Genomic DNA, 16,615 nt, shown 5'->3' on the forward strand with positions numbered 1-16,615 from the left:
ATCTGAAAACCGGAGTAGAGGAAACAGAGGTGTTACTGGCAACCAAAGAGAGGATTTAGAAAATATTTCTTACAGGGATTACAAAAAATCAAATATACAAATCTGCTGCACAACATATTCATTGAAACAATAAGTATAAACAATTGTCATAAGAAAGGATTGTGAAATGTATATTGCGGGTCCACTGCCCGTCAACCAGTGACTCCCAAAATAATTTTCTGTGGTTGGCCTGCAGATCCATCAGCAGAATACGAGCTGTTTTACTGCAGCCTGCCCCCTGCTGAGGAGGTTTGTAGGGCAATAGAAGGAAATATGACGTTCCCAGCAGCCAACCAGCAAATCAGGTTAGGAGTAAGCAGATTGGATGAATCTCACATTGTTTCAAAACGACACTTTTCTTAATTAGAATATTGTAAATTTTTTATAATTTTTTCAAGTGAATACAATTTGTCATGAGAAATGTTTTGATGGGTGTTACATAGCACGTACATAAAGACAGTGATTAAGGTGACTGGACTGTGAGTAATATTATGAGACAGATGCTGAGATGTCGGGCAAAAGGTAAACAGATTTGCAGATCCGCTTTTACAGCATTTAACCTGTCCTGGAACGTTACTCACCGGCTTCAGTGAATGATGCTGGACTTACTCCCCAGCACAAGCCGCTCTGAAAAATAATCTTTTACTTCCTGTAAGTCTTTCAGGACAGTGACTAATAGTGATCTGCGGATCAGAGCTCTTTCACTTTACATAATATGGCGTCTCACTGCGACATGATACATGGAGTATATACATCATTATACACCGTAAATATCATATATGCCACACTGGATACATACACCATTATACATACCATAGGCTGAAACCATACATCACATACATAATACACCGCATACATACACCTCTCTACACATAATATACTGCATACATACACCTCTCTACACATAATACCCTGCATCCATCACCTCTACACATAATACACTGCATACATACGCATAATACACTGCATACATACACATAATACACTGCATCCATACACCTCTACACATAATACACCGCATACATACACCGCTCTACACATAATACACTGCATCCATACACCTCTCTACACATAATACACTGCATACATACGCATAATACACTGCATACATACACATAATACACTGCATCCATACACCTCTACACATAATACACCGCATACATACACCGCTCTACACATAATACACTGCATCCATACACCTCTCTACACATAATACACTGCATACATACGCATAATACACTGCATACATACACATAATACACTGCATCCATACACCTCTACACATAATACACCGCATACATACACCGCTCTACACATAATACACTGCATCCATACACCTCTCTACACATAATACACTGCATACATACGCATAATACACTGCATACATACACATAATACACTGCATCCATACACCTCTACACATAATACACCGCATACATACACTGCTCCACACATAATACACTGCATACATACACCGCTCCACACATAATACACTGCATACATATACCTCTACACATAATACACTGCATCCATACACCTCTACACATAATACACCGCATACATACACCGCTCTACACATAATACACATAATACACATAATACACCGCATACATACACCGCTCTACACATAATACACTGCATACATACACCGCTCCACACATAATACACTGCATCCATACACCTCTACACATAATACACCGCATACATACACCGCTCTACACATAATACACTGCATACATACACCGCTCCACACATAATACACTGCATACATACACCTCTCTATACATAATACACGGCATACATACACCTCTACACATAATACAATGTATATATACACACCTCTCTACACATACTACACTTCATACATACACTTCTACACAATACTTCATACATACACCTATATACATACACCTCTACACATAATACACTGTGTACATACACCTCTACACATAATACACTGCGTACATACACCTATATACACATAATACACTGTGTACATACACCTCTCCACACAATACACTGCATACATACAACTCTCTACGCTTAATATCCTGCATCCATACACCTCTAATCACATAATACACTGTGTGCATGTATCATCACTCTCAAAAAATCCAACAGGTCCGCTTTAAAATCAGAATATATTTTTAGCTCTGCACAAAACTTTCAGTCCAGCGCAAAACCTGAGCAGAACCAAAAGTGTCCTTGCACAGCTGAGTCATATAGGACAGACTGGCTGCTAGGTATATGCTGCCTAACAGGTATGTCCACAGTAACCAGTCTGTGTTTCAGGTTACTCAGACATTGCTTTTCTCTATTGCCATATTAATCAGATTTTTCTAAATTTAGTAAATTAATTGCTATTTTGAAAAGGTGAGAAAAATAATTGATGCAGATGGTTATATATTATTTATTTTTTCTAAGCCAACGGCTTTAACTGTATTTTTATAGGATCATGGATGCCAGTGGAGCCTTGAAAATATACAGCCAGCAATTGTTTTTTTTTACCTGATTTTCAATGGCTAAGGCACTGTTCACACATCCATTAGGGCTTCCATTTTAACTGAGCCATGACGGGTATGACTGATCCATTCTCAATGAATCCCAACGAATCCTGATGAATACCATTGACTTACAATGTGGTCTGCCAGGTTTTTGACAGGAGGAATAGCAGCACTGACTATAATATTCTTGCCATCAAAGACACCATAACCCAGAGGCAATAGAAAAAATGCCATGTAAACAGAACTTAAATCAAAAGTAATACATATACTGTAGTTATTGAGCAATATTATTCATATTTTAATAGCACCAAAAAAGTGCAATACGTACAGTGAGTGAGGATGGAAATCGAATATGTAAGGATTAGCAAAAACATGGCTGCTATCTTCCTGAAACTGAGCCGTACCAATCCATGGGTTGTGCCTGGTATTGCAGTACAGCTCCATTGAAGTGGGTATGGCTGAGCTGCAATACCACACACAACCTGTGGACAGGTGTGGCAGTGTTTTTGAAAGACAGCAGCCATGTTTTTTTTAATTCTTTACAAGCCCTTTAATTAGAAAAAAAAACCCTCTATAAATTAAAAATAAGCATACACAGTCTGTTCTGCAAAATCCTCCATTTATATGACTGATATGGAGACGCAAAGTGCAACTGCAATAAAAATTGTTTCTCATTCATTATTCGAAGTACCTGGGAAAGGACGCAAACCACACACCATTAAAAGCTCAGCCTTCCATACATAAAGCATTACCCGGCTCATACAAGACTGTTTTTCATTACAAGTGGAGATCAATTTTTGAAAACTAAAAAAAATACATTTCACTAATTGTATTTTTTCTTTAAGTGTATTAAATGTGGGATTTCAACTATTGATTTTTATTATGCCACAAAAGCAAAACTAAAAATAAATAAATTAAACAAAGAACTAGATAAATGTCTAATTTTATAAAATGCCATATATTTTACACATGGATTTAGATATTGTGTTCTTGGTTCATGGCAGCTCAAATCAAGAAAATGTCTTAAAATTTCTTTAAAATGTAAATTGGCATTTGTGGCTTGCAGTGAAAGCAACATATTCACTTGGCACAAACATTTGGCATAAAAGTCTAACGTCCAGGATTGTGCATTTTGGACAATCAAACAAAACAAAGCCTGGCTAATGTAAAGGGATTTTTTTTGCCAGGACAGATTCTCTTTATATCAGGGCATCTGTAGGATGTCAAAACTATGGGGTGCAAATGCATCCAATAAATAAATAGTCCTAAAGCGTCAGGAAGGGAGAGTGCCATCACTTACTCTGGGCACATGATTGGCCATTAAAGGAGCCATGATATTTTAATAGGACACGATACACATGGCTGACATAATGTAAAGGGAACATGTCCTGGTGACTTGTTGTTTTATTTCAATAGAAATTGTAGATTCTGGAATTTGACAAATTGTTAAAATAAGTAAAACAAATTAAATCAAGACTCACACATGACTAAGGAAACATGATTCAAGTCAATGGATTTTTCACAATTACTTTGCACAGACTACTAATCCCCGTGTTCATCCACAGCAATCCACTGGCTATGAATGATGGGTCGAGTGGCTCATTGTCAACTGCAGTCTAATCGTAATGCAAAATGACTAATAGGTCATTGGTAGAAAACAATTGTAAACTTGTGATACAGATAGTCGTCCATGTAGAGACAAGGCTCTACATTGTATAGAATGAACAGAAATTTGGTCCGGAAACCGTGTGGTTATAATGTTGTCTGCCAGCAGCTCGACAAGTTGGGGACCAGTATATATCTGTACAGTACGTGCACAGAGGTTCATAGATCTCTATAGTTAATATTCCTTCACGTAAAAAAGTCTGTATTTCACCAGTCACTTAAATGTATACAATTGGTTTCCAGTGTGTAAAACAACTTCACAGTTGAGGACATGGTGGCAATGTTGACCTCTTTTTTTTTCCCAATATGGGTTACGCAGCAGTTGACCAATATGTACTTATACATTGGGAGACAACTTGCAACCTCCCAATAACATCTGTCTCTAAACAGTGACCGTACTAATAGACCTTCGGTGGTTAGTTCTGCTGAAGTCTTCTGAGTTCTCCCTTAAGAGATCTGCAACCCCTTTAGATGGCGCTGTAGGTCTTGGATAATCCATATCCCTGGGAGAATTGTAATTGCTGTCCCCTTGGCTAGGTGTGCACACATTGTGAAGCACTCTCTCTGGAGTTGCAGGTAAACCATTTGTGCAATTAACGCTTGAGTTGCAAAGGTTGGAAGCCATTTCATTCTTGTGCTTGTCCCTCCATTCCTGTATTTTGAACTCCCTTTCTTCTTTACTCAGTTTATCTAGTTTGTGAGCCTCCGTGGTAGGGGCTACGCCACATGTCCCTCTTAGGGCTTTGATAAAATACCTGTTAAGATACAAAAATGTATGATCAGCATATAACTCTTTGACATGAGATTATCCCTCTAAAGCATTAAGTCCCCAATCCCAGAACCTAAAATAAAATATTTTATTTTCAAGTTTAAAAGGATTTTCAGTGAATTTACATTGATGGCCAACCCCGAAACCCACTTGATCATCTGAATGAAGGTGCATCGGCCGTGACTGGAGTCCCTCCACCCTTTACTGCAGTCCCCGACACAGCAACATCCATATGTTGTGTGGCTGTATCTGGTACTGCAGCTCATTCCATTCAAGAGAGACCATTTTTAGTCCTCCAGAGCTGGAGCTGCACTTTGCAGTTGCTCTCCACTCTGGCTAATAGAGGGGGTCACAGCTTGAAATTCGGTGCCTTTACCTCTTCCTACCGCTTTCCTAATATTGTTCTAGTAAGATTTGTTACACATCTCGCATAATCTTCACATACTAGGCAATCACTGGTAACTTTACCACATACAAATAAAGATATAAGGAAATATGCTTACCTTGGCAGTAGGGCCAGAACAGGTGTAAAAATGCAGACCAAATAAAAGGCAGGGTCTGACATTTGCTGTTCCATTATCCAGTATGGGGTTGGCACTTCACAAGAAACACATATGGCACTGTATGCCAATGAAACAACAAAATAGGCAACAACGCTTCCTATCATTGTGATCCAATGTACGATTGTCTGTAATTAAAAACATCAAATGAGGGTTTGTATTCATTAAAACTATATGTGATTAATAATATTAGAGGACAACATTCTTAATCTATTTTTCCAATATTTACCAAAGCAAGATCTATGGTTTCCCTTATATGTAAGCAGTGTTATTTAAAGGGGTTCTCCCACCAGTAAATATCATATTCAGCGTATAGATCATAAAAAGAACACAAGAAATGTGTGCCATTTACATGCTGTTAAAAAATGATCCAGTGTAGTTATGACATTAATTAGCATAGCACAGCGCCACCAGGTGCTCAAAGTGTTCAACAATGTGCACATCCACCTAATGAGCTTAGTGCTGGTGGACACTCATGCTCAGCGAGAGCCAGATCTCTACATAGTGATCCTATGTTCACTGCAGAGCAGCCAGTAGAAATAACTTTTTGTCCTGCTTGTCAGGGAAGGAGCAAAGCCTCTTCAGTAGCATGGCACTATAGCTGAGGAGACAACTGCTTTTTAGCATGTTGGGACTGTAAAGCTCTGCATCCTGACATGCTCACCCAGTCTCTATGGTTTTATTTTATTATATTTTCATTGGTTTCTATGGGAGTGCATACTATGGATGTCACACAGTATATACCTTCACTAATTTGGATTCCATGTTACCTATCTGCAGGGAAAGTAAGAAGGAAATATAATGTCAGTCTTTCTTGTATGTTTTAGCCTGGTATTATAGGTTCACTTTAATTAATAAACTGTGTTAAGAGCCTAAGAAGATGGCACATGGCACAGGGATTCTTTTTTTAGTGCTCTTTGAATCCCTGAGTCATGCAATGCCTCACCCAGGCAAAACACAGTGTATGAGTTTTATCCAAAGTGTTCCATTAACTGTATATTGCTGAGTAAGAAGACTAACTTTGCTAAACACATCATTATTAGATAAGGGTTATGATTCAGATATAGGCCTCATTCATACCACGCGTATGGCTGTACATCTGCATACATTTACCAAAAAAAACAAAAAACGTATGCAGATGACAATGATTTGATATCTTTGGCCCATAAAACCCTATGGGTATGACACGTTTGGATACATTTTTCCTATACTATTTCTATCCTTTTCTAACATAGCCAACAAAAATGTTGTGTAAAAGGGCCTTATTTATTGCACCAGATTCATGTATAGCAATTCAGAGCCTACTGTTTAAAAGAGCATAGTGTGCCATTAAGAAATCTCTACATGGTACTGAAAGATTATTGTATATTATCAGCAGAGCAGTAGGAATCAATGTTGGCATTGATTGAATTAGACTGATCCGGAGCTCGGTGTTTACTTTACCAGTCTGTCTATTATTTCTCAACAAAAATCTTTAAACATGAGACGAACAAGCTACTACTAATTATATATTACACCAAACAGAAATAAAAAAACACTTCCACTGCAAAATTTACCCAATTTTTAATCTCAATGGCGAGATGGAGTACTATAGTAAGAAGGGCGGAAGTGTTCATAGGAGTGCCAAATGAATAAAGATCAATCCCAGATTTATAGTACGTCTAGAAAAGAATAAAAAGAGCAAACATTATCACTGGTTCTTTAAGAAACGTTACCAACAGTTTAGTGTAGGTTTAATTATTAAGGAACAAAAAATCAATGCATGCTTGTACATTAGAGAATTCCTGTAATTTCTAAATACCCTATTACCACATCTGTCTGTCTATCTAGCTACATTATCTATCTATCTATCTATCTATCTATCTATCTATCTATCTATCTATCTATCTATCTATCTATCTATCTATCTATCTAACATAGTCATTGTCCTACTTTTTACTTTTTAATCAGGACCATAGTGCCAGATAGTCTAGCCTCATGCAAAAGTGGCCTCCTATCACCCCCCCCCCCCATGTGTTCTCCTGCCATGCACGTTGCCCTTATTGCAATAAGTACTAAAGGATAAATCAATCAGTGGAATATTTTCCTTAAATTAAACCACAACACTAAAATATCCTAATATTTCTTACTGATTTATGTAGAGTAAAAAGCCAACCACATACCAGTAATATCCACGCATAACTAATATAATTGGAAACACATGAGTATACCTCCAAGGAACACTCATACATAACCATAGCTCTAGGAACATCCATGCATTGCTATACCTCCTTGAGTGTGGGTGTTCCAGGAACCCACATGTAGCTATACCTTCAGGAACACCCACGCCTAGCTATCCCTCCGGGAACACCCTCGCCTAGCTATACCTCAGGGAACACTCTTGCCTAGCTATACCTCCGGGAACACCCACACCTAGCTATACCTTCAGAAACACCCACACCTTGTTATCCCTCTGGGAACACCCACGTCCAGCTATCCCTCCAGGAACACCCTCGCCTAGCTATCCCACCAGGAACACCCTCGCCTAGCTATCCCACCGGGAACACCCACGCCTAGCTATCCCTCCAGGAACACCCATGCCTAGCTATACCTCCAGGAACACCCACGCCTAGCTATACCTCCAGGAACACCCACGCCTAGCTATACCTCCAGGAACACCCACGCCTAGCTATACCTCCAGGAACACCCACGCCTAGCTATACCTCTGGGAACATCCATGTATACAGTAGTTATACCTCCTAAAAACAGCTCTGGGAAAACCCATTCCGGTCAAAACTATAGCTCCTGGAAAAACTATGTATAGCTTAATTTTTGACCACCTGTTTTAAAGATTTTCCACGTATTAACAATTTCCTTTTTATATCCTTCTACTGAGAGCTCATTACTTTTTACTCATTACATTTTTTGTGTTTGCTGTATGTTACAAACAGAGAACATCCTCAATTTTCAGTCATTGATTTGCTTCATTCAATGTTTCAGTCATCTGCAGACATTGACCATGCCATGGACAAAACATTTATTAAATATACCATGATAACCCACATTCAATATATTTAGACAAAATAAAGTACTCACAAGATAAGGAACAAAGAAGAAGACAAGACTTTGATAAAAGGCATCCAGTATGGCTATCCAAAAGGTAGACAACCTGTATGACTAGAATGAGAAACATACGGTCAACATTGCCAAGAAACCTCCACTTCGAGCATGGAGACTAAACAAACCACTTGTACAGTATAATTTTAATATAGAAGTAGTAGGATGATTATATTTACTCTTTTTTGGAATCCACTGAATATAATTTTAAAAAAATTCCCCAAGTCACTCAAGGTCTATATGTTGCTATTTTAGAACTCAGAGGAAAGTATATCATTTATTCAATTAAATATTAACATGGTTGTTCAAATAGAGAACAAAAGCAATTTGGCTCGCTGTGTAAAATTAATATGCTTCTTCATGGATACAATTTGCCTAGAGTAATCAGAGTCAAAGAAAAATATCATCATTTTGACAGCTTTGGATGTGAAATAAAACAAGGCTTATTTGAAGTTGACATAGTATACCTCAGACTGCTGTCCACTTTTGTAAAGCTCCGGCAAACGCATAAGTATTTCTGCTGATACATCCTTATCCATTACTCCAAAAACAAGTGGAGGCACAGAAGTGAAGAAGAGATTGAAGAAGATCATCTGCCAATAGTCAATCATTGTGGTACCTGAGAAGCCACAGAAGAACTGGAACCAGAACAGGAGGTTGACATATGCCTGGCCAGAACAAAAGAACAACATATGAACAATGTTATTCAATAGCCAGAATTGAAGAAATGGGATAAACAATTGTTAGGAGAAAACATGGTCAATGTGAGTAATAACTAATGTCCATGTGAAGCTGAACATCATGGAGGACAAATATTCTTGATACAACACCTGGTATACTAGCAACTATACCTAAGGTATGATCAAGAGATTAAGAAATTGAAAAGACCATGAGCACTGACAGGAATGGGAAAGAATTGGGAAACTTTTTTGATCGCTTTCTCAAACAGAAAATGATATAAGGGACTTATAAGGGAAAAGTCATGTAAAGTGGATTGAAATGTTACTTCTTAGCTGAAGGCTTGTAGGACTGTAGTTATGTGATAGTAAAGGCATGGGGCAGATTGAGATGGTTGAAAGATAATACATTTCATTTGATCTATGTATAGTTTAACATAAGTCTGTCAATTGAAGAGGTTACTGCTTGCCTCAGTGTAAAAAATAAGTTTATTTCTGGCATGTGAGTGTCCGCCATCTATAGCTCCAACCACTCCCCTCCACCATGCAGTTGATTGACGGCTATGCTGGTCTTCATAGTCATACAAGCAGAGCAGTCAATCAACTGTAAAGGGGAGGGGTCGGAGCCCTAGATGATGGATACTTACTGGTTCTACAGTTTTTGGCAGACGGCAGATGTAAGCAGTAACATCTTCAACACGAGTATATTCCCCGATAGCTACCTAGCAGTGTCAGCCATTTGGTAGAGTAATACCTCCTGACAGAATCCCATTAAGATATGTGTAAACAGAAAACAGTCTGCCTGCCCCAAATCCAAATCTCCGGGAATTAGGAAAAACCTAATTTTGAGCATCATAGTAAGTTAAAAAATTTCTGGTGGTCTGTTATTTGATATACATTTGAAGGACGCCTAAAACAGGGTTGACATAGGTGACAAAAAAAATGGTTTCTGATGGCTTTTTTTCTCTAGAATCCACATCGTCAGGTCATTATAGTCCATGGCTGACCACATGGCCTACTGAGAAGGCGGAGCTGACAAGAAATGTAATTTGTTCTTGTGATTGTGGGGGATCACATCAGTTGGACCCCTGCCAATCAGACATTGATAGCATTTCCTCATGTTATGCCATCATTACTGAAACAACCTGAGAACAACTTCTTCTCTGAATGAGGACCTGCTGGCGATCAACTGATCACCATGGGTCTGGCAGCGGAAATCCACAATAATCATCTGTTATAATGAGGGAGGGGTGAGCTGCTGCAGGAGAGGACGGGCTTCTGAATAAATGTTTTAACAACAAACTAAGAAGAATTGATCTCAATTCTGCGGATCCATTATCCCAGTGGAAGAATCACATTCATTTATAAACATGATTAGAGTATTCATAAGTTAATGGGTAAGATACTGGAGCTTTTATATTGGTGGCAAGCGGTTTAAGATTAATGAGTTTGTCTTCTATTGAACAGTAATAATACCGGAAGAAGGAAACTGTTTAAAGATTTTTCTTGGCTTTAAGTCTTTATCCCTCATTAAATATGAAACAAAGAAAGTACGTCTTTATTTTCAGTTGCAGTTCTTTTTTTGTTCTTCTTTTCACTTTGAATGTAAAGATGTAGGAATTCTATCTGTGCACGATTAATTTATTCAAATTAGGTTCATTTTCAGTAATCACATCATTTGCATTATTAAACTTTAAAAAATAAATAAAAAAAGTGCTCAATATGAACTGCGGCAGGAAAAAAAAAATACAGGAATTTGAAAAAAATAATGGTTGCCAGGACAACTAAAAGCGAATATAATTTCATGTTACATCTTCACACATTTTCTTACATTAGCATTGTCTGAAACTGTAACCATCATAAATAATGTGTTGTGTATGCAAATTATTAGCACTCATTTAATTTGATGGATGCCACAATCAATTACTGACAATACATAGATTACTCAGAAACCAACTCTCAAGAAAAACTCGAGACAGCTGCACATCATTGGAGAGGGTTTCATACAGGTGTCTCCCGTACCTGATCCTGGACTATAACATTATATTGATGTCAAAACACAGGTGGAGATTTGTTTCCATGCTAAGCAGACAAAACAAAAGCATTCTTCATTTCTATTGTATGAAAAAATTAAAAAAAAGGAAGGAGTGTTGTCCATAGCAATGAATGTTCCTGCTGTGGAAACAGAGCAGAGGGCCCCTGTGTAAGAATTTGCAAGTATATGGGCCCCTTGGCTTCAATTAGTTTATTATAGATCACTCCTCTTAGGTCTCTAACAATCCACCGGTAGGCCATCAGCATGCAATCCTACAACAGGAATCTGCCGCCCCTTATCTACTTGGCCCCTATGCAGCTTCACAGGTTGCATACATGGTATGTATACCCCTTATCCAGCTGTCCTTTACATGCTCAGGTAAAGCTGGGCTTCATTTTATATACAGAATTATTATTCATGCACTTTCCGGTTTCAGTCATTGTAGTTAGGACATCTACATCATATAAGAAAACATACCACGTTTTTATAGAAGAAGTAGATGACCATTTTTGCCAGTCGAGTGTAGCACCAATGACCGTGGACGAGCAATAGTTTCTTTAAATGCTTGAAGCGAGATATGGCAAAATCACTGGACATTACAGCCTGGAACGAAAATACATATTACTAATCTATGGAGGGAGGATGTCTTCTAAGGAAAAAATAACGAGAAATGTGGACGGAAAGGTTTCCCAGAATTGGAGATATTTAATGATAAGGGTCGCAGGATTAAACACAGGATTTATAGGTTTCACTTAGTTTTATTAAGTTTGGCAAACAAGGTCAATGAGGTATAACAATAAAACATATACATTACAAGCATTGTTGAAGTGTCATTTCAACTCACAAATATGTAATATATGGAATCCAAGCATAACTGAACATTGTCTAAAGGACGCAACATCGTAAATATAGCAAAGCAGAGAAAAAAAATACATAAAATACAGTGTCTCCTTCTTGAAGCAGAATGATATAAACACATGACTTTCAAAGAAGTTTGTGTTGTATGTGTTGTAGGCACGATGGAAAAATGCCCATCTCCCTTTATACTGAATGTCCGAAAGTATACAGACAATTGGTAATATTCCTAATATTCCTGGTGGGGGCGGGGGGGGGGGTTACTAGAGAATATTTAGGGCAGGAAAATGTAATTCTGTGTATTTAAATTAGGTCCACAATTCTTTATAAAGTACAGAACTGTTTTTTTTTTTTATACAAATCCAAATTCCCAGCTCCTGTTTAAAAACATAGAATTAAATGATAAAATTCTGCCTACCTGAACCTGCCACTAGAGGGAGCTCATTGCATACCGATTTATACAGCTCCCATTGAACTCTTTAATAAACTCATATGCAATTAGCTCCCCCTAGAGGCAACAGAAAGAATTGTATAAATTAAATCAGCTTCTCATGAATGGTTCAGAAAAAGTTTTCCATGTACTAAGAAACCTCAAACTTTTTCTTAACTACCTGTCACTAATTATATTGATGATCAATACGGTCATATATGGACAGTTATTACTGGTGCTTCCCAGCGCAGCACGCTACCCTTTAGTGACGGAGCTTCCCTGGGCTGAAATTGCCGTCAGCGACTCCGGCTACTCGGAGGGTGCAATAAAGCCGCTGTGGAGGTAGAGGCTTTTTGGTGTGGATCTTAAAGGATCCCACAGAGTTGACATTGCCCGACAGGGAGGTCAGAGTTGGAGGGCAGGGCGGCCTCTGCTGCATCGGTAAGCTCCAGACTAACTGTCCATCTAAATAAAGTTATGTCACTTCCCAACGTATGCGTTAAACGGAGGCCAGGGACGAACGCCATACATCACCCATAGTCTATGCATTAAGGGGATATAATTATACGGCATGAACAGGGTCAAGAGAGTTTGTGACGTATCCATTAAATAGATATCATTATAGCTTACAGGTAACGGATGCCACTGATAAACTTGGGCTGTGATGAACGCCTAACGTATACGTTTGGCGCTTTTTTGTGACATATACGTTAAACGTAGGCAATTAATGTGCACAGGGCCTTACTTTTAGGCTCAACAGTATGTAATTATCAACTTCTTAATATCTTTATAGGTCTGTTTTTTTACAAAATTCTCTACATAGTAATAAAGTTCAATGAAAAAAATGTGCCTTCCTGCAGGCACCACTAGGGGGGGCTTATGAGCTTGCTGAATACTGTTTATAGATTGAACTCAATAATAAAACAGTGCAGTAAGCTCCCCCCAGTGGTGGCTGCAGGCAGTCAAAAATATATTCTTCATGTCTATGCAAATAATCTGAATCTCTATCATTAAAACAAAGCAGGACGGCTATAAAAATAAATTATTACATTAATCAGCACAGAATTGGGAACCTATTTAGAGTACGAAAGCATACTGAAGTTCAAGGGTCAACATTTTTTTTTAAGTTTCACATTAAGTTTTTAAACAGCAAAAGGGGAGCAGTTCTTCTAACTAACAAGAGTATAAAACAAGCAGAGAATATTTTTTTTGTCCCATTGCATAGTACCATGGTTCTGAATTTAAGGAGGTATGCCTTTGAGGTAACCCTTTAGGAGGGTGAAGGGATAAGGGGCTCTTGAATGTTGGTAATATTATTCTCTGTGGATAAATAAACACAGGCCCAATTTAGCTTGTGATCAAATCACCACGAGGCTGTATATTCTTCTACGATATGTATAAGGTGCATTGTTCCCTTACTTGCTCCCATTAATTACCAGGCAATTAAAGGGCAGAAAGGAACACAGAAGTGGACCAATGGTGTCTAAATAACACGATTCGCATCACCCATGAAATGGATGCAAAATGACATGGGGGAGGGGGAATTTATCGCTATAATCTAGGGGCAATTTTGTGAATTATCATCTTGGAATGTACCTGCATGCCTTCTTGGCCAGAAATCCCAATCCCGATGTCTGCGCACTGAATCATACTGACGTCATTAGCACCGTCACCTAAGAAACATTATGAAAAGTTGCCACGTTAAAAGGTCTCAATATTATATATTTCATATCGTGACATATTGTAGCTATACGATACACAGTGACTGATTACTGTGATAAAAACATATAAAAATACGCATAAACATTAACCTTTTTGATTCTCCACTATACAGGGATTTACCAATATTTTTTGTCTTTAGATAAGAACCATGGTGACAAGCAGAATTAGCATATTTATACGTGAGAACTATTATGAAATTAAATAATGCTATGGCTATCTTTACAGTTAGTGCAGAGTAGAAACTAAATTCTGCTGCTAGCTGAAAACAGCCAGCAAGCAGGCTACATGTTCCGTATTGTCCTTATTAAAATTAGCTGCACAAGCATAGTCACTCTCTTTTAAAGTCAAAGAAAGATATGGAAACAACCAATATGGATGATAAGGATGATCCAGTGAGTAACCTACTTGTTGACAGTTTCCAGGTAGCAACAGGAGGGTTTTTGCTGCTGAAAGTGACATGGACTCCATGTGTTTGGATGTACTGCAGTTATCACATAAATAAAATAAGAACATTGGAGTGTATTTTGTGTGAATAGATGTCAGGAAGTTCTTGCTGTAGGTGATTTCTTACCTATTATGAATACTTATAAATATTTGCAGTTCTTCCTAGAGTTTACATAATAGTTACCTATGGAAAGCGTCATCACGTTTAGCTTGTCGCGCACCAGTTTGACCACCATACTCTTCTGCAGAGGCGTAGCACGACAGCACAAGACAGAACGACAATACTTGGTCAATTCCAAAAATTTGTCCTCCAAGCCCCCTTGAAAGATAATTGTTAAAGTCCTCCCATCAATCACCAGTCCGACCTCAGGGCGAGCCATCGTCGTCTCACAATCTTCTGTCTTTTGCTTTTTAAAGAAACATCTCTTCTTTTTCTCAGGGAAAAACTTTTTGACCTCTTCAAGAGTGCAGTCCAAGATCGACTCACAGGTTTCCTATGACACCAATACATACAATATTAGAAGTTTCATCATAGCTAGAGACACACACGACTCTATAGACTACATTAGAAACTATTTTGTCTGAAGCAACTAGAATTGACCAAGATTTGCAAAAATTACTTTTTTTTGCCTCACAGTGAAAAGTCGGCTGTGGGATGTTACAGCATGGCAATGCCCTTTACTAAGTACAGATGTAGTAGTGCTGAGATTCCTATGCAGTAAATATGAGTTTGTGGTTTTCCCTCTGTTACCCTAGATCAGTGACAAAAGTAAAAGTTCAATGACATTAGCACTGCTACATCCGTACTTGCATTTCCTTAAACAATTGGTCTAAAAAAGCAAGTCTTTAAATATTATTACATCTAAAAAGGTGAGGCACGCCTGAGGCACGCCCGAGTTTGTCAAGCACTTTGTGCGTCTCTTAGTTATCAATTTTATTTAAGCTCTTGGGCGCAATCCCGCCATGTCACCCAGCTGTTTGTAAAAGACACTTTACAAACAGATTTGCGTGCGTCACATATGTGTTTAACAATGTGTAATCTGTTGAGGTTTGGACTGTGTTCCGTCGGGTATTGTACAAGGAAGAGGAAGAATATATATTTTTTTTCTTTAGTCGCCTCAGAGTAACATAACGATTTCTATCTTAAAGGGGTTCTTCACTTTGATCAAGTACATCTGTTAGAGAATTACACTGGTATGGGGTCTAGGAGTTAGAAACCCCCACTAATGCCAAGGTTGGCATCAACAACTAGGGCCCACTGGGTTTGGGGGGCCAATGGTGACCTGAGTAAACATGCTTTATGCTTGTGATGGTAGACAGTAGACCCATTGTTGCTCTGTCGCCCAAGATGCCTTGAGTCGGCCATGTATGATACCCTAAATAAACAGCACCCATCAGAAAATGAGAGATTTGATCACTTTAGTCCTGATCAAACACATTTCCAAAGCTCTGAAAGGCCATGGATAGAATCCTATTGATTTCAATTGTGAGATGTCCATGCATAAATTGAAAGCTATGGCAATACTCTAGCGGCAGGCAGTACTGGTAGTTCCAACCCCCATGCCTCCACCAATGTAATTTTCTGATATGCTAGAAATAATAAAACTGAAAAAAATTTAATTGCTCAGATATTTGTCACGAACAAGAGTATATATCAATGCAAATTCTCAATATAATAAAATGATATTCATTTAGGCCACAGACCGTCAACTGTTGGCTGAATGATTGTTTGGCCCAGAACTATCCCACAATAAACTGTATTCATGTTTGACTAAATGCTGTCTAAATATAGGGGGTATAAGTGGCTTCCGGACCCCTC

General features: G+C 38.3%; 1 protein-coding gene across 1 annotated transcript in view; it reads right to left on the reverse strand.

Annotated features, from left to right (window-relative positions):
* Nucleotides 1–3,538: 3,538 nt before the first annotated feature.
* Nucleotides 3,539–16,615, reverse strand: part of ATP10B (ATPase phospholipid transporting 10B (putative)) — a 128,672-nt gene continuing 115,595 nt past the window's right edge. Inside the window, exons 15-22 of the mRNA XM_075859938.1 lie at nt 14,981–15,290; nt 14,227–14,303; nt 11,823–11,948; nt 9,101–9,301; nt 8,613–8,693; nt 7,094–7,198; nt 5,481–5,665; nt 3,539–4,963 (exon numbers count right to left, since the gene is read on the reverse strand). Coding sequence (XP_075716053.1) covers nt 4,591–4,963; nt 5,481–5,665; nt 7,094–7,198; nt 8,613–8,693; nt 9,101–9,301; nt 11,823–11,948; nt 14,227–14,303; nt 14,981–15,290 — 1,458 coding nt within the window. The 3' untranslated portion in view covers nt 3,539–4,590. The remainder of the gene's footprint in view (nt 4,964–5,480; nt 5,666–7,093; nt 7,199–8,612; nt 8,694–9,100; nt 9,302–11,822; nt 11,949–14,226; nt 14,304–14,980; nt 15,291–16,615) is intronic.

Source organism: Rhinoderma darwinii, chromosome 3, assembly GCF_050947455.1.
Source record: "Rhinoderma darwinii isolate aRhiDar2 chromosome 3, aRhiDar2.hap1, whole genome shotgun sequence".
NCBI classification, from domain to species: Eukaryota; Metazoa; Chordata; class Amphibia; order Anura; family Rhinodermatidae; genus Rhinoderma; species Rhinoderma darwinii.